Source organism: Tenrec ecaudatus, chromosome 3 (genome assembly GCF_050624435.1).
Source record: "Tenrec ecaudatus isolate mTenEca1 chromosome 3, mTenEca1.hap1, whole genome shotgun sequence".
Lineage (NCBI taxonomy): Eukaryota > Metazoa > Chordata > Mammalia > Afrosoricida > Tenrecidae > Tenrec > Tenrec ecaudatus.
The window spans coordinates 67,094,504-67,119,442 of record NC_134532.1 but is presented as its reverse complement, the minus strand read 5'-3'; the positions used below and the strand labels follow the sequence as shown (position 1 = coordinate 67,119,442).

At 43.9% G+C, this 24,939-nt stretch overlaps 1 protein-coding gene across 2 annotated transcripts in view; it reads right to left on the bottom strand.

Moving 5' to 3' along the window:
* The window catches only part of NR3C2 (nuclear receptor subfamily 3 group C member 2), a 376,709-nt gene that overhangs the window by 34,939 nt on the left and 316,831 nt on the right, over positions 1-24,939 (bottom strand). For both annotated transcript variants that reach the window (XM_075543712.1, XM_075543713.1), the window contains exon 7: positions 157-287. In XM_075543712.1, the coding sequence (XP_075399827.1) occupies positions 157-287 (131 nt within the window). The remainder of the gene's footprint in view (positions 1-156; positions 288-24,939) is intronic.

Genomic DNA, 24,939 nt, shown 5'->3' with positions numbered 1-24,939 from the left:
TGTCCTCTTCCTACCTTGTCAAATTTTCTTTACTTCTGGGGGGGGGGCATAGGGGTTGGGGATACCCAGGAGCTCTATGCTATAAATAGTCTACTCCCCGAAAGGCAGGTTGATTTAGCAAAGTAGAAAGAAGTCTCGGGGTAGGCATCCATTTACTTGTGCTTAGCAGCAGCAACACTTTCATGATGGTGTATTCTTCAAAGGTAAGCTGCAGTCGAACGAACTGAAGGCTGATTTGGTGCATCCCCTGGCAGAGCTCATACATGGCCGACTGGTGCATCTTCTCCCTGCAGGAGGAAAGAAGAAATGGTCTGAGAATGTGAGGGCGTCACCAAACCCATTCCGGTGGCGCAGGACTTCAGGGAAGAACTTAGCCAGCTGCCTTTTGGCTTTGCTATGGGTCTATTTTTAACAGACAAGTTAGATGCCGCGCATAGCGATGGGCAAATTGCTTTTAGACTGACACTGTCATGCCATTTAGAACTTCCCACTAAGGATGTGTCAGAGCACTGGAGCCAACCTTTTCCAATGTGCCACGGGTTCTCTCCATGTCAAGGGCAATGCTGGGGCGTGCGCAACAGTGAGCTCAGCCACGGGGACAGGGGCGCAGCCTGTAGACTCGTGCTCCTTTTAAGCCAGAGAATAAGGGGCACTTGCAAAGGTCTGGGCGAGGCACCGTGCGCAACAGGGCAGCAGTAACTTGACCCACGGAGGCGGCTGGTTGCAGAAAGCATCTCGTTTCCCTGTGCTACGCCCGCTCCTTCGCAGGGAGGCCAGGGCGCAGGCGGTTAACTATCCCGGCAGCACGGTCAAGACAGGAAACTAGACAGTAAACCTGGCGGGGGTGAGGGCGCATGAATGTCAAATGGCATGCCTCTGATAAAGGGAGAGAGCAACGTGGAAGTTTTGAGCAACCTCAACAAGTGCATCCACGAACATCCACATTATTGCATAGCACAAGTCACTGTTTGATCTTTGCTGCAGGAAGTAAGGAAGAGATGGCATTGGTTCTTAGCTCTTTTACCTCAAGACCCTTGGGGAACTATGCAGGACCCCAGTGGTTCAGTGGGTTAAGCATCACCTTTTCACTCGTAGGAGAGAAATGTGAGCAGAGAAGGCTGGGCCTACTCTAAGAAAGAAGGAAGAATTGGGATCGAAGGCATCCTCACTAGGAACCTCCTAGATCAAGGGTAAGACTGATGCCAAGCCACATGGAGATCTCCAAGAAACACCAGGGCCTCGGACACTGAAGGGAGACAAGGCTTCCCCGAGAGCTGGCACTCTGACTTTGAAGTTCTAGTTCCTAAACCGGAGGATACCTTACTGCCCGTAGAACACCCACTTGGTGCTTCTACCACAGCAGCTCTAGATGATGTACTGATGTGCCCACCGATTTCTTTGTTCCTTATTTATTTCCTGTGTTTCATTCCATATTTCTGGGCTGTAGTTCCCACTTATTGAAATTTTGCTGTTTTTATTTTATGTAAGTGATTCATTCAACAGGAGTTTGACACTGAATGGTCAAGTGGTTCAGTGTCATTTCCCCGCCCCCTCAAAATCGAGTTCAGCTTCGATCTTGAATAATAATAGTCCGACAGTAAGACTTCCACAGCATTTTGAAGATAGTATTCCACTTTCTCTACATCTTAATTGCTGCTGTGGGGAAATTTCCTGTTAGCCTTAATTGTGTTCTGCAACAGGAAACTCGGATTTAATCTTCCGTCACTTAGAAAATTTTCCTTTTTACTCGATATCTTTAATTTTATTATTATATACCTACTACAAATGGTGTTTTTTTATATCTTAGTGCCATTTATCTATTTAAAGATTCAAATATTTCATCCGTTTGAAAATGTCCTTAGCCATTATCTTTTTAAATGTCACCTCCATACCATCCCGGTTGTTTTATCTTTATGAATGGCTACCAGTACTGCGTGGGACTTTCTCTCTTTATTTTCTATAGTCACCTGCCTTTCAGATGTTCTTTTATCTCTGAGCAATATCCACTGTGATTGCCTCGGGTCCACTTCCCAGTCATATAGTTATGTCTTTGTCTGTGTCTTAGAGGCTGTTCAACGTCCATAATGTTGACCTTTTCATGTTATTTTTTTCTAGAGCTGCCTAACATAACTGCCCTCTTTAATTATTTTTCAAACATTTATGTTGTTTTTCCAAAAGATATTTATTATTTTATGCTTATTTGACCTTACATCTCTAAATATTAAAAAATACATGTCTTATCATTTGCTACAACTTTGGTACTGATATATTTATCCAACATTATTGTTTCAGGAATACAGATTTTCTGCCTTAGGGAAGCGATCCTGAAAAAGTTTTAACACTGTGGATGCATTTCACCTAGCCCGAGCCAGATTATGCTAATTTTATTAGCTTCAAATACTTCCTGCAAATTCATGCGGTTTAAGTTCGAGCTCCACATGTGATGTGGAGGTGCAGGTTCCTTCTACCTTCTTCACCATGTCACTGGGCTGACTGGCTGGTTTATTTATTGTCCTTGTTAGTAAACTGGGCAACTTTGCAGAGGCCTGGCTTTATAAAGGAGACAATATCACAGGCCCCAGCCTACCAGCGTCTACATTCTCCAGTTCCAGGTTAGGTTTAATACTCTTCCTTAACGCAGGCATCCAATAGTCTGTAGGTCACCTGTAGCCACTTTGGCTGTGATGTGAATTCTCCATGACCATCTCTTGCTCCTGGGGTCTTCTGAGCATGGCCAAGGGCTTAAGCCAGCCTCACCCGCACCCCTTTTAATCCAGCATTTCTATGTGTTTGGAGGCCTTGGGGGAAGGATCCATTTCATCCCATCATTCTGTCTTCTGATGCTTTGTGGAGCCCTGATGGCATAGTGGTTACAAGTTGGGCTGCTAACTACACGGTCAGCAATTCGAAACCACCAGTTACTCTGCAGGAAAATGGTAGGACTTTCTATTCCTATAAAGAGGTATCGTCTTGGAAATTCACACAGACACTCATACAGTCACTCCTAAAAGTGTGACCATGAGTTGACTTCAACTCAATGGCAGTGAGTTGAGTGTTTTGGGATCTACTAGCTTAATAAAGGACTCACATATTGCAAATATTTTTGAATGTCAAATATAATATCAATAGGTAAGCATCATGTTCCTATCTTTTTCCTTAATAAATACTTATAAATTAATGGAGGAGTGAAGGAAAGGGAAAAAAGGAAAAGGGAGTAAGTAGAGACAAACGTGAAAGAAAGAAATTTGCACATGATAATGATTATGTGTGCTGAAATGAAATTTCCTAATGTGGTTCTTCTGTCCATAATCCCTCTTGGGATGCATTGTACATTTTAGCTTCTATGCCTGTGGTTCAAATTCCATTTTGGAGGGAGTTCTTATCTATGCTAATGGACAGGATTAAGGTGGGACACATTCTGGATCTCCAGCTTACCAGAGTGGTGAATCAAGCCACCTCTTTTTGTTTCCTTGGGGGTTATGGTCTGCTGAAAAAAACACCGAAGCCATTCCATGATATCTCGGAAGCAGAGGAGAGTTCCCGAGACCACCAAAGAATAAGAGCCACCAGTGGTGCATGTTCGAATCCCTGCCCGAAGTGGTGGAGACACCAGAGGCCATGCTACCCCAAGACCAGAGGCCAAGGCAAGGGGACCATGCGATAGAGCAGAGGAGGCTGGGAGGCTGGGAGGCAGAGCAGTGGGCAGACAAGGGGCCACGGGGCTGAGAGGCTGGGAACCAGAGAGAGTCTTGGCTGCTGGCCGAGGAGATTTACTGCGGTGGATAAAAGACTAGCTCCTTAATGTCTCCTGCCTGGCTTGTGATAGCTGTCAACTTCCCTAATATAGTCTAATTGTTAGCATTCCCTATGACTTCTCTGTGGCGACAGCAGCAGAGTGGCATGGAAGGCAGGATTGGAGTCAGAACAGGGTGAAGAAGGATGGAGCGTGGAGGCATGTCCCATCTCTGCCTGGTGGCAAAAGGCCTTGGGCTGGTGAGAAGTTGGAGTTTCCTTCCCCCTTCCGTAGCCGGATGGGGTCAGATATGGCTTCCATGCTGTTTTTTCTTATAGAAAACAGGTTGTCAAATGACTAGAATATTAGATGTAGCAAAATGTTTTTTAAAAATTGGATTTTAAAATGATGTTACGTGAAACAAAACTCAGCTAACTGCTGTCAAGTCAACTCCAAGTGATGGCCAGCGCATGCTTTCCAGAGCAGAACTACTTTCCATCGGGCTTTCAAGGCTGGAGAGCTTTGGAAGTAGACGGGCAGGTCTGTCTCCTTAGTGCCTCCGGGGGGATTTGAACCTCTAACCTTTCCATCAGTATCTGGGCACCTATCATATGTAAACCTAGGCTACTACTAATAATTGCATACTTGCAGGGCTGTGAGAACTAAGTGTATGAGAGTCCGTAACATGTTAGAGCCCCAAACTCCGAAGCAAACCCATCGCCTTGAGCTGACACTTGTTCCCAGTGAACCTATGCAGGGTGCCATGTCTGTAGATCTGTATGGCGCCAGACCGTCTCAGCCTTCTCTTACAGAGTGGCTGGGGGCTTGAACCTCTGACCGTGCAGTAGCAGTTCAGCGCTTACTGGACAGTGCTGGCAGGGCTCCTTAACATCTTAGCATACAATACACATATTTGGATATCATGGATAGATTAAAGTACTTATTCAAGGTCCAAGGATCATTGTCCGTAAAACAAACTCAGCAAAGAATCAAATTCCTGAGATGACTTTACAGGAGAACAAGATTGCGCTATTATTCTGGCTAGTATTATTACCCTTCTGTACAAGGTGGTAATTCGAGCAAAGGCCCAGAGAGATGCAGGTTTTCGGGAAAGGGGAAGTGACTTGTCTAGAGTAGAACCTGAGAACTAGACACCTCAGCGCCAGTGTTTCTGTTAGCAGACGTGTTAACAAAACAGCCACGCAGATTACAGGTTACTTCAAGAGCGACCTCAGATTCTACTTGAAAACAGGTTAGAACTTTAACGTGTGACAACACACCTAAAAAGGCATTTTTGCCACCTGAGTATGAGCAGCCTCTCTTCGACCCTTTCTTAGGCATTACCTGCATAACCTCAGTGCCTGTCTGCAGAGGCTTCCGTGGAGTGCCCACACCACATGCTAGGGCTCAGTTTCTCATTGTGAATGCTTACAATGCCATGCTAGGAATTATCCTTATGTCTGAGAGAAGGACGTTTGTGTAAGGGCTGCAGCCAGGATGGAAACCTAGGGGCTTTTTTATGTTGACTTCAAAGCCATGCCTTTCTCCCCTGCTGAGAGTTCCAGTACCAGTTTCCAATGCTTTTCTCCAGAGTCCTAGAGAGGGATAGAGGACGGTGGAAGTTTCACTGTGGGGGAGAGATGAGGCTCTATGTTCTTGTGAAGGTTTACAAGGGGCCCTGGTGGTGGTGGTGCCAGGGCAATCTAGCTGAGAGGAATTACTGAGAGGCGAAGGAAGGGTGAGTGAGATAGTGGGGCATGAGAAAGGTAAAGGGAAACAGAGGAAAGATCTAGGAAGCAATAACATGGATAGAGGTTAAGAACATAGTTGTGTACATATGGAAACATAATAATTCTGAAAATTGAGGTTGTGGCCTATGTCCATATGGCAATATGCTGAGGAGGTGCGAGGACTTTCTGTCTCTATTCAAGTTCTCTGTTCTGTTAACCTGGCATTCTTTTTTTTTAAATCGTTTTATTAGGGGCTCGTACAACTCTTATCCCAATCCAGACATACATCCATCGTGTAAAGCACATTTGTACATTCATTGCCCTCATCATCCTCAAAACATTTGCTCTCCACCTAAGCCCCTGGCATCAGCAACTCATTTCCCCTCCCTCCCCAATACCCCCTCCCTCATGAGCCCTTGATAATTTATAAATTATTATTTTGTCATATCTTGTCCTGTCCAACGTCTCCCTTAACCCACTTTTCTGTTGTCCATCCCCCAGGGAGGAGGTCACATGTAGATCCTTGTAATTGGTTCCCCCCTTTCAAACTCACCCTCCCTCCTTCCTCCCAGTATAGCCACTGGGGATCATCTGCCCTGGATACCTGAAGGGATCATCTGCCCTGGATTCCCTGTGCTTCCAATTCCTATCTGTACCAGTGTACATCCTCTGGTCTAGCCAGATTTGTAAAGTAGAGTTAGGATCATGATAGTGGGGAGGAGGAAGCATTTAGGAACTAGAGGAAAGTTGTATGTTTCATTGTTGCTGCATCGCACCCTGACTGGCTCATCTCCTCCTTGAGACTCTTCTGTAAGGGATGTCCAGTGACCCACAAATGGGCTTTGGTTCTCCACTCCGCACTACCCCTTCATTTAGTATGATAAGATTTTTGTTCTGATGATGCCTGATACCTGATCCCTTCGACACCTCATGATTGATCACACAGGCTGGTGTGTTTCTTCCATGTGGGCTTTGTTGCTTCTGAGCTAGATGGCTGCATGTTTACCTTCAAGCCTTTCAGACCCCAGATGCTTTATCTTTTGATAGCCAGGCACCATCAGCTTTCTTTGCCACATTTGCTTATTCACCCACTTTGTCTTCAGCAGTTGTGTCGGGTAGGTGAGCATCATAGAATGCCAATTTAATAAAGTATTCTTGCATGAAGGGAATACTTGAGTGGAGGCCCAATGTCCTTCTGCTACCTTAATACTAAACCTATAAATATATGCACATAGATCCTCATATATAAATATTTGCATATGTACTTTGCCTGTATTTAGACCACTATAAATGCCACTATAACTATTTGCCTGTATTTAGACCTCTATAAATGCCCGTTGCCTCCCAGCTCTTTCCTCTATTTCCCTTGACTTTGCTCCTGTCCCACTATCATGCTCAGGGTTTCAACAATTCCTCTTGGTTACATTACCCCTGATCATGCCCTACCAGGCCTCCCACACCCTCCTCACCGATTTGGATCACTTGTTGTTCCCTTGTCCCTGGGTTTGTTAACACTATGATCTTTCCCACCACCTCCCCCTCTCCCATGTCTCCCCAGAACTGTCGCTCCCGTTGTTTTCTCCTTCCAATTGTTCATCCAGTCTATCTTATTTAGACAGACCTGTGGAGGTAATAACATGCACAAAAATAAGACAGAGCAAAACCAAGCAACAATATACAGCAAAACAACAACAAACCAATGACAAAAAACAAAACAAAACACACACAACATGAAAGAAAAGCTTAGTTAGTTCAAGGACTTTTTGTTGGCCTTTAGGAGTGTTTTCCAGTCCAGTCTGTTGGGGCGCCACACCCTGGCCCCAAAGTCCACCTTCAGCATTCCCTGGGGACCTCGCCACTCCATTCCCTTGCTGTTCTGTTGCATCCCCTTAGAGTTTTGCCTCAGTGTGGCGGAATCAGATGAGGCGCAATTCCCACAGTGCCTCCAGTGTTGTCCCCTGTAGGGCTATGGGTCAGTGAGGGATGTCATGTCTCTTATTGGGGCAGGCCATGTGGTCCTCTCTGTGTAACCTGGCATTCTATGATGTTTACCCTTCCAACATAATCAATGGAGTCAAAATGGGGGCATAAGCAAAATTGGTGAAGAAAGCTGGTGGTACCTGGGCTAGCAAAAGAGATAGTGTCTGGGGCAAGCGGCCATCTAGCAGAATAGCAACAAGCCCACATGGAAGAAGCACAACAGCCTGTGTGATCATGAGGTGTGGACGGGATCAGGTAACAGGCATCAGAAGACTCGAACCAAACAAATAAAAACATATTGTTGAGAACGATGGGGGTGGGAACAGAGCCCCAAAACCCATCTGTAGACAATTGGACATCTCCTCATAGAAGGATCACAAGGAAGGGACAACTCAGCCAGGGTTCAGTTCCTCTGGTTCCTTGAGGCTTCCTCACCCCAATATCATGACCCCCCACTCTACTTTAAAAATCCAGCTAGACCGGAGAATGTACACTGGTACAGAGAAGAGCTCTCGACACATAGAATGCAGGACAGGTAAACCCTTCAGGAACAGAAATGGGAGTAGTGACACCAAGAGGGTGGGGGGAAGGAGGGGGAAGGAGGGGAGAACAGGGGGAACCGATTGCAATGGTCGATGTGTAACTGCTGCCCTCCCCCTCAGAAGGGGAAAGGGTGAGGGGAGACAGTGAACGGATGGTGTAAGATATGAAAATAATAATAATTTATCAAAGGTTTACAAGGGTGAGAGGGTGGGGAAAGGAGGGGAGAAGGGGAGCTCATACCAAGGGCTCCAACGGAAAACAAATATTTAGAAACAATGATGGCAATATATGTACAAATGTACTTGATACAATTGGGGTATAGATTGTTATAAGAGTTGTAAGGGCCCCTAATAAAATGATTTTTTTTTAATTACTGCCTTGGAAACCCACAAGGTAACTATGAGTTGGAATGGACTCGATGGAATGCATTTTTGGGCATGTTTGTTATTATATTCACTCATTTATTTACCTTTTGTTCTCTGTCATATGGTCAAGGTGCTCAAACCCCATTCCTGTTTCCAATGTATGAAACTGAGTTCTTTAAATGAAGGATATTATGTACCCAATAGCGACTGCGTGTTCAAAAATGTCAAGGTAACAGGTTCTCTCGAAGCCATATTTTGCATCACCTAACTTTTGCACAATTAGACTACGTGCACAGCAGTGCACATCCAAACAAGTGGAAATGAGGACAAATGTGTTGTGACGATACTGGTGTTAACACCGCGACGCTGTTTCACAGGAATACTCTTGGCGCTCCATGTGTTTATTCGTTGTGTTGTTTTACCGCATTCTGAGTAGAATAACGTGAAAGGATGTTGACTAACCAAGGAAGGAAGGGAAGTTTGTATAACTTCTGAAAAATAAAAGCCGTGCATGACTCAAAGCCATCCTTGAGCAGATGGGACACTGCTATAGGGAACACCTGTAGTAAGGTGGTTACCTCACCAGAGTCGGAGTCCCTGCGTGGCGCAAACAGCTAATGGGACTGGCTGCTAATTGAAAGGTTGGATGTTTGAATCGACTTAGAGGTGTGCATTGGAATAAAGGCCTGGCAGTTTAGTTGTGAAAATGAACCACTGAAAAGCCTACTGAGCACTATGCTACTTACTCTAGTGCACATGGGGTCAACGAGTGAGAACCAACGGGGAGCAAGCAGTTTTGCAGTTTGGAATAACTGGCACCTGCCAATCTTGGCCCCTGGGTCTGCCATCCATTGCCAAACATCTCCTTGTTTGGAGCAACAGGATAGAACCAACCAGAACAGAACAAACTCTACTTTGATAGAAACAAGTATAGGAACCATAGAGGACAGAAAGACACGGTTTTAATTCAAAGGGATTTCTGTTAAGGTCAGGGGGAAGACACGGCTCAAACTTTAAAAGAAACATTACGATACTTGGTAAACTTTGTAGTTTTCTCTACTCAGGAAATCTGTTTTGTAACGTGGCTAAAATAACAACTTTGAAGTGTTCCTCTGAATATTATTCTCGGCAGAGATGGAGAGCGTTCATGTTCCTTGAGGATGAGGATGTCCTCTATCTCCACTCGATTCACTACCGTGAGAGAAATCAGGCAAGAAAGGGAAATCGAGGGATTTCAAACTGGAAAGGAAGAAGGAACATGATCCTTATTTGTATCGACATGATCCTACACATAGGAAAATCCCAGAGACTCCACAGAAAGTTACTGGGACTCATAATGGAAGGATGCAACACAGTGCCAGGGTCCAAGATGAACATAAAGGAGCAGGTGGATGGCTTTCCATGAAACAGGAGGACTACGAAAAGGGAGCCGAAACATCAATACCAGTTACAATAGCCACCCAAAGGATAGAAATGGATAGAATCAAGGAGGTGAAAAGTAAGAAAAATTGTAAATCACTACTAAAAGAAATGAAAAGAAATATGCAAAAAGGGAAAAAATATTCCGTGGTCCTGGATTGGAAGACATAGCATGGTGAAACACTGCCCAAAGTGATCTGTACATACAGTCCAATTCTAATCCAAACCCCAACGACAGTTCTTAAAAGCGATAGAAGGGCATCCCCGTGTCAACTCTGTACGGACGGGAAGGAGCCCTGAGAAAGCAAGCAAATTGAAAAAGAAGAACATGGTCATCGAAACAGCCCAATGCTGGTATAGTGACAGACACATAGACCAATGGAGCAGGACTGAGGACTCAGAAATAAGTCCATCCATATATGCTCACCCACCTGTGATCTTCAACCCTGGTTCAAAATACGTTCAATGGGGGAAAAACAGTCTCTTTAATACACAGTGCCAGCTACAATGTATATTCTGATGTTGAAAATGAATCAGAATCCACACTTCACCCCACGTACAAAAAGGAGCCCAAAATGCCTCAAAGACACAGATGTTAAAGCTAATATGATATTTCTGGAAGGTTAACATAGGGTGACAATTAGGGGGCCTGATGTTCTGCATATATACCATATGTACTTGTGTATAAGCTGTGTTTTTCAGATCTTTTTATACAGTTTTTGTGGTAAAATTAGGTGCCTTGGCTGACATTTGGGTCACTTATACTCGAATATATACAGTAATCTAGCAAACAAAACTAAAAATGCACGGAAATCAGATTGGTTAAATGAAATCTACTAAAAATCAAATATTTAAGTTCACCAAAAGACAGCAAGTAATTACAAAGGGAACTACCAAACCCAAACCAAACTCACTGCTGTTGAGTCAATGCCAACTCATAGTAACTCCCAGGACAGGGGTCAACTATACTTGAGAGTTTCTGAGACTGTAACTCTTCAGTGAGGAGAAAGCCCTGTCTTCTACGGAGCAGCTGGTGATTTCAAACTGTCGACCTTGTGGTTAGCAGTCCAACTCGTAACCACTGCACTACCCTGGCTTCTTAAGAGAACTACAGGCTGGAGGGGGGAGATTGGCAACGTATCAGCTAAGGGTCTAATCTTTAAAATATATAGAAAACGTCATCAACTCAGTAACACAAAGTCAAATAATCCAATAAAATGAACAAAAGACATGAACAGACACTTAACCAAATGGGAGAAATACATAATTAAGATACTATCTCACCCCTGAAAAAATGGCAATAATAAGAGAGAAAAAAACAACAAATGCAGACAAGGTGGGTGGTGGTGGGACAGGAACTCATACATGACTGGTGGGTTTGTAAAACAGCACAACTTAAAACAAACCCCAAACAGTACAACTACAAAGCACGCAGCACGGTGCTCCCTTAAAAGGTTGGGAATACAAATGCCTTATGATTCAGCAGTCACATTCCTAGGTCGACGTCCTCCAGGTAGAAGAACAGTGACAAGAATAGCCACACAGACGGTCCCAACTGAGGACACACCCATGCTCACTGCTGCATTATTGACAACAGCAAAAAGAGGGACCGACAGCGTATGTGCCCATCGATGGATGAATGGATAAATCAATCGCTGGTTGAACTGTCTGCTGCTTTCATGAGTGTTGATTATTGAACAGGTAAATGAAATTTGTGACGACTTCAATCTTTTTTCTAGAAAGTCACGAAAGCAGGTCTTTAAGGCAATGCATTTCTACTCTCATAAAGACTTACAGTCTCAGAAACCCCCAGGAGCAGCTCTTTCTTGTCCCAGAGCAGTGGTTCTCAACCTGTGGGTCACAACCCCTTTGAGTGTCGAACAACCCTTTCACAGGGGTCGCCAAAGACCATCGGAAAACACATAAATATTTCACCATCTATAATTACATACTGTTTTTTGATTAATCACTATGCTTTAATTATGTTCAATTTGTAATGATGAAAATACATCCTGCATATCAGATACTTACATTATGATTCATCACAGTAGCAAAATGACAGTGATGAAGTAGCAACGAAAATCATGTTATGGTTGGGGGTCACCACAACATGAGGAGCTGTCTGAAAGGGTCTCGGCGTGTGGAAGGTTGAGAGCCACTGTCCTACAGGATGGCTGTGAGTCAGATAGACTGGATGGCAGTTTGTCTTTATTGGGGGGGGGGCTCTTTCTAGATAATAGTATGCATGTCTTTTTAGGACTGATTTCTGTCTGTCCGCGGTTATGTGAGTGTTAGCAAGAGTGCCTGCCTGATGTCAACCAAGAACAAGTAGATCCAATGGGCTTCCTGGATCCCAGTTGTTTTGTAGACACACCATATGTAGATCTCTTTAAACATGTAAGCGAAACAAAAGAATGCTTGTGCAGGTCTGAATTATCTCAAATCTATGGAATCTCAGAAAAGAAGCTGTTAAGTAAGCAGGTTTTCCGTCTAACATGCTATATTTTACCAAACTACCTCTTGGAATGTACATGTGTGTTGCATATGAAAATGCCGGCAGTAAAAATGTCACTCTCACAACCCAACCCAGAAGCCAAACCCACTGCCACTTAGTCAAGTTTGGCTCACAGCAACTCTGCAACCTGTAAAACTTTATGGAAACAGACAGCCTCATCTTTTTCCTAAACAGTGGCTGGTGGGTTTGAATCACTGACCTTGTGGGTAGCAGTCCCAGTGTGACTACAGCAGCTGTGTAAAGACCAAGCTTTACATATGATATTACAGACCACATCACTGTGTCTGATTAAGTGTAACATCTTGCTACGAGGTCAGCATAGCAGATGGTCCCTCTCTCTGGCTTGCGGTTTCCCTAACAAGCAGCACCCAGAAACAGTCTTTTCCCCTGAACCTTAATGAGAAGAAGAATGAGCCCAGTTTGAGCATTCAAATCATTCCAGCTAACAGGTTTACAACCCCCACCCCAGCCTTACTAGATATTAGCTGTAGGAACACCATTTTGCTCATTGCCGGTAGGATGCCTGTTCATTTCACGGCGTTGACGTCACTTATTTAGCAGCCACTTGGGCCTGGGATCGCTGGAGAATGCAGTCTGTCTTGTGGGTTGCTTTCTGGGTGGAGGCGCTAGAGACTGGCGCTTCCATGGTTCCAATGGCACTCATCTGCTTGCTATTACTTTCAGATGGTCAATTCTAGACATAGTTGAGAGGTAATCCGGTGTTTTGTTCGTCACTTTAAGAGATGTTCCAAAAGGAAAATGTTTTCGTTGAAGTGCCCTTTCTGCTGGCCTTATGGTGTGCTGCACAAATCCGAATGGCATGCGACAATAGGGGGATCTAGAGGCCCGGTGACATGGCAACCAAATGTGCTCCTGGCAGTCCTGGAGCCGTGCGCACACACATAGTTTCGCCATCAATTCTTATTGTGATAATAAATATGTTTGTACACATTCTTCTATGTACCAAGGCACTTCAGAGAGTTTGTGGGGAAAAATTCCATTATCTATCAATTCCACTTCCCCCCACACACTTTTGGAAGCGCTATTATGTTTCTGCCAACATATTCCTTTGTATTTTAGATGCTTCAATAACTACATAGTCACCACGGTTTCTTTTGGTTACAAGAAGATATATTCCTGTTAGAGGAAAGAAATTACAAGTAACAGTTAAGTTTAGAGAAAGTATGTTGGGGGTATATAGGAATAAGCACATTACAGAAATTCATTGGCTTTAACTTTTGGTCAGTGTTAACTGGCTTGAGGAATTGTGAGTTTCCTCAAGCAACTTATAATACATTTAAAAATGAGTTCTAAGCAACCTTTCACGACTGCTCACCTATCACACAACATCCGTACAAGATATTTCATGCTAAAATAAAAGAAAGAATTCAATACACTACAGATGATTAAAAGACAATAATAGTTTAATATGATCAAGACCAGAGATCAGCAAACTTTGGCTCAAGATCCATCTGCAGCTCTTTCGGTACGTATGTGTGACTCTGAAATAAAACCAAACCATTTTAAAAGATCTTATTCAGATCATGTTGATCTTATTTGTTTGTAAAAATACATTTATGGCTCTCGAATAATTTTTAAGTTGTTGTGAGGGGACACGATTGGCTCCTCCATCTCAAAAGTTTGCCAACCTCTGATCTAGACCAATAGTGGGGGGCTTTGGGATAAACAAAAGGATGAGTGCTGGAAGGGCTACATCTACCAGAAGGGCCCCTCCCAAGAGCCCCTCCCCTGGAGTGCGTACATTCTAGCCTGATAATTCACTGGGCATTTTTAGACTGAGGAAACTATGCAGTTTGATTCTTGGCTTTGGAAAGGAGCTTTATCTAAGTCCCCAAAGGAGAAGTAACGCTAGTCCCTGACCAGACTAGATAAAGTGATTTATTTTTCCTAAGAAATTGTTTGGAAAGAAAGGCAAACCTCGCTGAAAACACTAAGATTGACTTCTAAGATTTGAATCCAGCCAGTCTAGCTCTGAAGTCTACACTCTCAATCACTCTGCTAAGGTTAAAATGCCTAAGAGCATGATGGGAACCTCTGGTTAAGGGTTGAGCTGTGATCCGAATGGTTGGCAGTTCGAAACCACCACAAGCTCCACAGGAGAAAGACTAGGCTTTCTACTCTAATAAATCCACAGGGGGTTGCCATGACTCAGCATCGACTTTATGGCAGTTTTGGGCTTTTTTGTTCCCCTGAGTTCTGCTGGGTCACATAGTCAGAACTGACTTGATGGCAGCGAGTTTGTGGTTTAGTGTTAAGACTTACTGTCAGAATTGTACTTATAAAGAAAACCAACCTCGGTAGCATCGAGTTGATTCATGCTCATGGCAACTCTATAGGAGAGGACAGAACTGCCCCTGTCGGTTTCCGAGACTGTCATCTTTTTTTTTTTTTTAATTTTAAGTATTTTAATTATTTATTTTTTTCCTCTCTCTCTCTTTTTTTAATCGTTATACTAGGGGCTCATACAACTCTTATCAAAATCCATACACACAACAATTGTGTAAGAGACTGTCACTCTTTACGGGAGCAGAAAGCCTCATGTTCTCCCCAAGGATTGGCTGGTGGTTTCAAAGTGCTGTCTTGGCAGACAGCAGCCCAGTGTGTGCTGGCGTACAAGAGGGCTCCCAAATACACAAACGGACAATATTCTCGAGTGCCTCATATGGTTTTATTTTCCACCATTAAGCCTCCTGTGCGGAGGCATGGTTAATAATAGAGTTTCTGGAAGTTTAAGGGCACATACACCTCGGAGTGCTAAATAAACAGGAAACTTTCTACGAGTCGCTACTGCTTCAAATGGACATGTGGGTATAAATTTCAAGACACAACTTAATTTCAATAACCGACGACATTTTCCGAACTGTCAAAAGGGGCCATGAAGGGGAAGTCTACTGAATTTCAACCATGTAAAGAAAGTTAACTGTTCAGCGCTGTCACTGGAGTATTGTTGGGGTAAAGGGTTACGGCAGGTTACCTTTTCCCATTTCAATGTAATAGCTGCACTAACTTATAACTTGGGGAATCATTTTTTCCCTGGAGCAAAAGCAACATTATGATAGTAATTAGAACCTGGGAGAGACTATAAAGGACATTCACTTTGATAAAACTCAGGTGTGCAACTGCGCTCCGCAGGCCACTTCAGAGTGGCTGGCTCACGCTCAGGATGGTGTGGGTGTCCTGGGGTGTGGATGTGGAGGTATGTAAGATGGTGTGTTCAGTTGTCAGGACCACAGATTCCTTCTGCTCGAAAGAAGAACCTCGCTAAGCCACCAGAGATGAATCCTTTACATTCAAGATGCTATTTAACCCATTAATCAAACCTGGTCACAGAAAACATTTTCTGTTGCTATAATCCTGGTGGAGAGGTGGTTTCTTTTGGTTTGAGCCAGTCCCACACCTGATAAATCATCTACATGAATGCAGAAAGAAAAGGAAAAAATATGATGTTCATTCATTTATTAGAGGTTAGCCATGTGCCCCTTCTTATTACCAATGCTGAACAGCTGCCACGAAGCAGATTTTGTCCAGGACACTGTGAACAGCTGCATCATTCATGACCAGGAGTGACATCTATTTCCTATTAAAACACCAACCAGGAATAAGCACCGCATCAGCACATGGAATGACGTGAATGCACTGTGTATTCAACATACACCCTCGATGTTTGTCCTTTTTCTTTTTTTTCGGTCAGATTTTACAAAACTGCTGGCCAAGATAACTGGCGAGCACAGCCGACACACGCTAACCTGCCCTTCCACAGTGAAATCCCACGAACTTCCTCTGATCAAAAGTGGCCAGGCATGTATTTTTCCTTTAGAGACTACAGCTTCTCTGTGAAAGATGAACTAGGCTTCGGTTTCTTTGGGCTCATTGCTCAGATGCGACGAATGTTCGAGGCCGACACCAAAGGGGTTTTCAAAGGACTGTCTGCCGGAGCAGGCAAGAGCTCCATCACCAGCAAGTACTGGGCTCTCTGAACCCCGAATGAGAGAGCAAAAGCAAACCCTAAAATCTACCCACTGCCTTTGAGTCGCTTCTGACTCATAGTGGGTGTCGAGACTGTAGCAAAAGGACTCATTTTTCTCCCAAAGAGTGGCTGCTAGGTTTGAACCACCGACCTTATGGTTAGCACTGCAATGCCTAGCCCATAGTGCCAGTAGGATTCCCTTGTGAGAGAGAGAGGGGAGAGCAATCCAAGACCCTTCCTCCTGGAATTTTCAGCAGAAGGAGCTGTGAGGGTGGCAGTGGAGGAGTAGTAAGGGAGTAACTGTAGTGATCCCCCACCCCCGCCCCCCAAAAGGTAAGCAACGGCAGCTAGCAAAGCGGAGCAGCAGAGCCATTCCTTCAAGTAAAACAGAAATGTCAGTGTTTTTAGGGCCAAGAAAGAACTGGTCTTGAGAAACGGTTTAGGGTGACCATCTAAAGAAATAAGCCCCAAAGCCTGTACTTATGTGAAAAGGCGATTTTGTTTGATCAGGTTTATTCATCTCTAAAAAACATCTACGAAAGTCTTAGCAAACTTAATTGCAAAGTTGAGACAGCAGAACACAACACTTTTTATTGCAGAAGGGCCATCTTTGTGGATACTGCCCGACTCTACACGAGACAGAGAGAGGCTGCAGTACTGTGCTACCGCCCATCTGTCAGTGCTGTCAGTCTGTCTTACAGTGATGGCTTGTGGTATTTCCAATGGTATTTCCAATGACAGCAGGGTCACCCATGGTGTATAGGCTTCTTCAGAGTTCCCAGACTAGAAAGACATATTTGGAAATATATTTCTAAGGCGCTTATTGGCCAATGACAACCTTATGTACACCAGCAAGACACAGTCATACATGGAGCCAGGTGAGTCCCGCATGCTGGAAAGCACTCAGAATATGACTGGTGAGAAGCAGCCTCCTCAAAGTTGAGTCAGTGTTGATGATATGGACGGAGCGAGGGTTGGGGAACCTTAATTCACTTATGTGGCATGACTCAAAATGCGAAGAAACAGCGGCAAAGATCCATTAACAATCGGGAAGTGGAAATAGACACAGAATGGCTCTAGGAACATTGGAAATTGTCACCAATGAAATGGAACACTGGGCCGTGGCCACCCTAGGTGCTGGTGAGCCAACGTGGACTGGCACCAGCCGTTCTGAAGAGTAACAGCTTCACATTCACAGCCTACAGGAACGTTTCAATCTCTATCCTCAAGTTCTCTGCTGTCGGTGATTGCCTATGAGGAACGATAGGGTCATTATTCAGAAGACGTGGCAAATCTCTTCCCGTGCAGATCTCACCCAGTACACTCAATGGGCAGTTCGACCCTGCCACACTGGGGATGCTATGAGTCAGCATCAGCTTGACAGCAACTGACAATACAAACATTTAGGACAAAGCAAGTCAGAAACCCACTTGATGGCCCCTCTCAAAAACAACAGGAGGGTTAGCTTTGAAGCCGGCAGAGTAGCGACACGTGGTCACAACAGCAGAAAATGGAAAGAAAAAAGGAGCCAAGTAAAAGTGGAAGGATGAGAGTAGAAGTAGTCAGTGGGGGAAAGTCCGGGCATGAAGGGAGGGAGGAGGAGGGAAAACAGGAGGAGGAAGGCAGAACTAGCAAGGAAAAAAGCAGACAGGGAAAGAAAGAACCTCCTTCATTTTGAGCCGTGAGCCTAAAGTTCTCCATGCACTGTGATTTATGCTGCACTCTAGACTACAGAGAATCATCTCTCTTTCCACCCTGGTCGGTGCTAGATTGTACCCCCCTCTTCGCCATGCCTACCCAACTTTTCATTCTTCTTAATGCCAACCCTCCTTTGGAATAGAACTCAGCTTTTCAAGCCAGTCAAGCAGTTCTGCCAGGCAGCCTTCTTTGGCCATAGGACCCAGAGGAAGTGCTCTTCCTTCATACCCCCGGAGCACAGATTGATAAAACTGGTCACGTGTCATTTGTGATTCATCTCGTTAGCGATCTCTCTCTCCTTACTCACCACCTGCACTACTGAATGCTGGAAGGTGACTGTTTGCTGCTTTGGGTTCCTCACAATGGCCCCCGCCGTGCTTTGCAGATTGTCAATATTTATTTTTGACTAGTGAAGTATCAGTGCAATCCAGTGAATTACTTAAGATGGCTCTTCCAGGCACGGCCTTTGTTACTCCCACTAAACCACCTCCATGTTTCTTGATAGCGCTGGGTAAGAACGCGGGGGTGGCTGCTGATTGAAATAGGAATCAGCTGTGAATGACTGCAGACAGCGTTAATTGTGATTACCATCTTGCTGGGTATAAAAAGAGCCATCCCAGCAGCAGGAAGTGGGGCGTCTACTACCAGCAAGAGAGAGGACGCAGGTGAGGAGTGTGTGTCTTTTCGGCCCTAAGATCCTGTGCATCCAACTCCTTGACCTTGGAGACAGCTTTGCAACCAGAGGAGTGGCAGAGGGGCAGCAACAGCCGAACCAGGAGCCAGAGCCTAAGACAGAGCAGTGGACTTCCCAGCCCACAAAGCAAGTAAGATGGAGTGAGTGAGTGAATGAGTGAGTGAGTGAGTGAGTGAGTGAGTGAGTGAGTGAGTGTGTGTGTGTGTGTGTGTGTGTGTGTGTGGAGGCTGGCTTGTGCAGTATGGTGCCTCTCGGGGCTGACTTGGTGGAGCGGGGTTTGCGGACCCACAGCTGGAACTGAGACCCTTGAGATTGAGGCTTAGAGCAGAGTTGCCTGGACCTTACGGCATTTATTAACAGACCCCGGATGCCGTGTCACATTGTCAAGCAGGGCAGAGACCAGGCCAAGAGGTTGCCGGTTAAAGGAGGACTTCTAGTGGGCACAGCAGGGCAGAAACTGTCCTGAGGTGGCACCGCTGCACTGTAACCTGTTCGCTTCCTGAGCAAAGCCCACAACCTCAAGGATTACCGACGAGTTCTGTGTGGCCACTGTGATGTATTATAGAGCCCTGTGAGAAATAGGGCTGAAGAGTCAATTACAAGTAGAGTGTGTGCATGTGGAGGACTAACTGGTGACAAGAAGGTGGCATTTGTTGCTCTGGCTCCAGACTTAGGGAAGCAGGGCATTTTTTAAAGGACATTTTGTAAGAGAAAGTGGGAAGGGGCACAGGAACAAAAGGCTTTCTTAGGTAGTTTCTTTGGTTATTTGCAATGGCAGAAAGGAATATAATCAACGATATGCTGCAGCTGAGGCGGGTGGAGTGGCTTCTGGAGTGGCCTGGGGCAAAAACTAAACTGGGTTAAGATTGATACGAGACCAGGGCCTGCTGGGCCACCCTGTCAGAGGCTCAAGAGCATCAGCAGTTAAAGGGAAACCAGTCTAGGTGTGGAGAGATTAAATGTGTGCATTTTAAAAAGGACTGAGGAGTAGTTATGCTGTTGGCTGCTCTGTGGATCTTGACTGTTTCTCCTCCCTGGTATTATAAAATGCGCCTACATGTGTGAGGGAAGTCAGCACGATTACAGAGAACTCGCAAGCCCAGCGTCAGCCTGTTTTTGGTTGGATGCTACATGAGGGGTTAGGAATTGCCCAGAAGGAGCAAACTTCCTTTTAAGCTAGAAGTCCATGTAAAGCGGGGGCTTAGGTGGAAACATGGGTTCCACCCCAAATTGCTGAGCGAACGGGAGATTTATGTTTGATGGGAAAACCTGTCGGAAGAGGGAAAAAAAGACATGTTTTTTTGAATGTTGAGCTTGCCATTGGAGGCATCGATGCAGGAAAAGTCCGTGTTACCATTCGGACTAAAAGTTCAAGGGAACCAGATGCAGATAAGTTTACAAAAGCTCTATAGATGCTTGCTAATTTTCAATGGGTTTTATGAGAGGAAAAACCATATGACCATTGGTTTGGTCCAGTCCCTTCTTCAGAAAGGAATCACTTGGCAATCAGCCTCTAGGTGGCAAAGTAAGAACTGGGCCTTAGGTCTTCAACAAGTGAGCATTTACCATACATACTCGAGTATAAGCCAACCAGAATATCAGCGGAGGCACCTAATTTTACCACAAAAACTGCATTAAAAATGTACTGAAAACCTTGGCTTATACACGAGTATGTACGGTAATTGTCGTCATGGTATCAGAAAGGGCTGAAAATAGGTTTGGCGAGTTTATTTAAAACGTCATTTGAAAATTGAACTCAATTTCCAAAGTCAACAGAGAATAAAACCGATTTTGAGGGGGGAAAAATATCAAAATTTGAAGTAAAGCTGCAGTTTTTCTGAGCATATTCTCCCATAGTGAGTTCTTATACACTGACCAAATTCTCACTCACTTAAAAGTACAATTCCTTTGAAATACAACATATGCTTTGTCACTAGAGGTTCTAGATTCATACATTATTTGGATCTACCAAATTAAATTAATATTGGCCCCAAGGTTCTACACTGTGTAATTAAAAAAAAAGTTTCAAAGTCCATGTGAATGTAGCTGAAAAAGTCTAATCTTTACATTGAGGTAAACTCTGAGCTTCTGTCTCATCTTTAAAAGAGGGGAAAATGGATTTCCACCTCAGCGTTGTGAAAATTAAGATAAAATATTTGAGATAGTGTTATCTAATATAATGCCTTTCATAAGCTTTCAGCATTGGCTTAGAATCCTTGCTCCATACTACTAGTTTTTTAATTCCATTTGGGCTGTAGCATCCATGTAAATGACAAATGACTTAACACATGTAGTAAAAAAGGTAAATGAAAATGTATAAACAATTCTATTGAGGTGGGGCCAATTTCAAGGTAGAGGGGCAAAGATAATGGGCCATGTCAGATAAAAGTTGCCACCCTTACAAATATGTTGGTGTCAAAAACACTGTTAAACCAATGATCTAGACACACGTGCTCTAGTCAGCCTCTACCCCTTCCCTCTGCCTCTGCTTTTTCCTTTTCTTCCGGAAATGTGTCCACCCAGGGCTAGATTCATATTCTCTCTCTCTCTCTCTCTCTCTCTCTCTCTCTCTCTCTCTCTCTCTCTCTCTCTCTCTCTCTCTCTCTCTCTCTCTCACACACACACACACACACACACACACACATTCTTTAGAGTCTTTAATCACACAATTCCATCAAACTGGCGTAGGTTGCATGGACAGAAGTGGGAAATTAAGTCATATGGCTCAGTTAGGGTTCTAGAAGTCACAGAAACCACAAGTTCAGAAGCCTTTTGCGTTCTGGAATGCGTTCCAGTGTGCAGTCTTCCTTCTGTCCATTCGGAAACCCGGCATCAAAGCTACCATTCTGTGTCTGATGTGGGTCAGGGGAGCCACCTGAAACCCTTCTTAGTTTGGTCAATTAACTGATCCAGTCCTTGACACTGGGCTCACTCCTGTGATCAACTCATTGTGTCAAAATTAATTTTCCTCTCTCAAATTTTCAATAAAGACATTAATTCTAGTGATTTTATTTTGTATTGAAAGGAAAAATACTTTCACCTCAGGAGACCAAAGTCCTTGAGCACATAATTGAAATAGCAAGCAATATTTGGCTAGTAATCACACTAAGCCTTTTAAGATAATATATAATCTTACACACTTTTTTAACTTTTACGCAAAACGAACCAACATCGTTCCCTCTAGTCTGTCAGTTTGCATATTCCTGGGACGTGGAAGTCGATGCCACAGGAATTTCAAATCCCAGCAGTGTCACCACGGCTGACAGGTTTCAGAGGGGCTTCAACCTCTCACAGACTAGAAAGGAGAACCTGGTTCTCTACTTCTGGGGGCAAAAAGAAAAGAGAAAAGGCTGGAACAATCTGATGGCTAGCAGTGGAACATTGTTTGAGACAGCAACAGAAGATGAGGCCCGCAGGTTGGAAGCAGTCAAACATCTGACTCGGGGCAAGCCGCCTTCTCCAAATAGTCTCAGCCCACTTTCCTCGAGTTGGTGCAGCTGGTTAGGGATGGGGAAGACCAGAGCAGACCTACTCTAATAAGGTTTCTGAGCTGCACATGGTCAGGGATGCAAACTGCCACCTGTCTCCTGCGAAGCCCTTTTATAGTTGAACTGCCGACCTCCTGGTTAAGAGCCAGCTGTTTAACCGCTGTGCACTCGGGCTCTTCCTAAAAGCCGGATTTATGGTTGGAATAAAGCTTTCAAAACCTTCAGTTGCTGATGTGGCATGACTAAAAATAAGAAATGGCTACACACTACAATCAGAATGTTGAAGGTATCAAGCACGAATGTAGGAAAGTTGGGTCATCCAAAACTAAGACACGCAGGATGATAATCATTACAAATAAATGACGAAGGCAATGAGCAGGCCTTGTGCCTATTCTAATTTTTAAAACAATTTTTACTATAAATTAGATGGGAGCTTACATTTCAGATCATCAGCTTTGTATTAAATTTCCCAACAGTCTACCTTACTTTACCTAATGTTTGTAACAACTAACTAGAAGTGATCCATATTTGTGTCGATTCCAAAGAAAGCTGAGCACATGTAGAAATTACAAACAATATCATTAGTATCACATGCAAGTAAAACTTTGCTGAAATAATTCACGCAGGAGGGTTAGGCACACCAACAAGGAACTGCCAGAAATTCAAGCCAGCTTCTCAAGCGGGTAGAGAATGAGATGTGTCATTGAGGGGATCAGGTGTTCTTGGATGAAAGCAGAGAACACCAGGAAAATGCCTCGTGTGTTTTCTTGACTATGCAAAAGCATCCACCTGTGTGGACCATAACAAATTATGAATACACTTAACTGCGTACGCAGATCTGTACATAGGCCAAGAGGCTGTTGCTTCAACAGGGCAAGAGGATACTGCTTGGTTTAAAATTGGGAAGGGTGGGTGTCAAGGTTGCAGCCTCTTATATCTTTCAAGCTGTGTGCTGAACAACTAATCTGAGAAGCTGAACGATGAGCAGATGAATGCAGCATCAGGATTGGATGAAAATTCAACAATATCTGACATGCAGGTGACACAACCTTGCTTTCTCTAAACAAAAAGAACTTGAAGAATTTACTGACAAAGATTAAAGCTTTCAGTATAGATTATACCTCAAAATCAAGAAAACAAAAATTCTCAAGACTAGACCACTAAGCAGCATCATAAGCACTGAAGAGATTGACGTCATCAAAGATTTCATTTTTCTTCAATACTTATGGATGGAGCAGTCAGGAAAGCTGACTGCTTTATATCGAGCAATCTTGCTGCAAAGTCATCTGGAACGTTTGAAAAAACCCAAAGATGTCGTTTAAAGAATAAGGTATGCCTGACCCAAGCCATGGTTTCCAATCACTCCATATGCCTCTGAAAGTTGGACAGTGACTAAGATCGACTAATGCCTTTAATTGTATTGCTGGCAGAGGATACTAATATGCCATGGAGTGCCAAAAACAAGTATAGGTTTGTCTGGAAGAAGTCAGATAGACTACTTAAAAACAAGAACGTCATCTCTGAGCATGCTGTCAGGCGGGACCAGTCCTGGGAGAAAGACATCAAGCTTGGCAGAGTTTTAGCAAATGAGATGGGTTGCCACAGACGGGCGCAAACATTGCAATGATTTTAAGGACAGTGTCGGGCCAGACAGGGTTTCATTCTGTTGTACATAGGGTACCTGTGAGCTGGGACTGACGTAAGCTCGGCAGAGAAAAGCTTGAATGTGCAAGAGCAGTGTTTCTCAGCCTTCCTAATGCTGCGACCCTTTAGTACAGTTCATGTGGTGGTGACCCCCAAACATCACATTATTTTCATTGCTACTTCATAACTGTAATTTTGCTACTGTTATGAACTGGGCGACCCTTGTGAAAGCATTGTTTAACCCCCAAAGGGGTCACGACCTACAGGTTGAGAACTACTGTACTAGGCTTCAAAATGTTCACGGGAAAACTGGAATGAAGAGACAATGGGTTTTTTTCCCCTCAGAAATTATAAGCCCTATCATATTTCTGCCATCCTAAAACTGTCTGATCCTAAAAGAGTTTCATAGATCTTAGTTTATTCTTTAGCCATCTCTTGCTTTGCTTTAATTTCATGTACTATACTAAACAATTACCTAGCTTCATTAACTGTTTTTGGAGAGCTTTCAATGACATGCCAAGAAACATACAAGAAATACTAACCTATAACAATGTTCTTTGGAAAACTGGGCATTTAATTGTGCTTAAGGCAGAAGTTTACATAAAGCACCAGTTTACCATTCAACGGTCCATATACACGATGCTCCTTGCACCTTGTCAGCGCCCTTCCATTTCTACCCTTGGTTCTCTAGGTCCATTTGCTTCGTTTACCTGCCCTTTCCACTTTGCTTTTGGACTACCGACTTAGTCTCCTACAGTTCATTGCTCAAAGGCACATATTCCTCATTGTTGTGAATTGTCTACCTTTTGAGCCGATTACATGGCTGAATGTTGATCTTCAAGAGTGTTACTCCCAAGTCAGAAAGATATCACAGGGCTATAGTCTTGTTCTGTGTGTTCTTCTGGTTTCTATCAGATCAGTACGTCTGGTCATTTTTATGAACTTGGATTTTGTTCTAAGTTTTTTGACCTCTCAGTACATTGTATTATATTTCTAGTCAGAGTGGTTGGTATTGGTAACTATCTAGTTCTTTTGGTCTCAGCTTAGCACCAATGATAACATTGACTAGGCCTCTTTGTCTGAAGAACTATTAATATTTCTTGTAAGGTTATTCTAGTATTTATACATTATGTTTCTGTTTA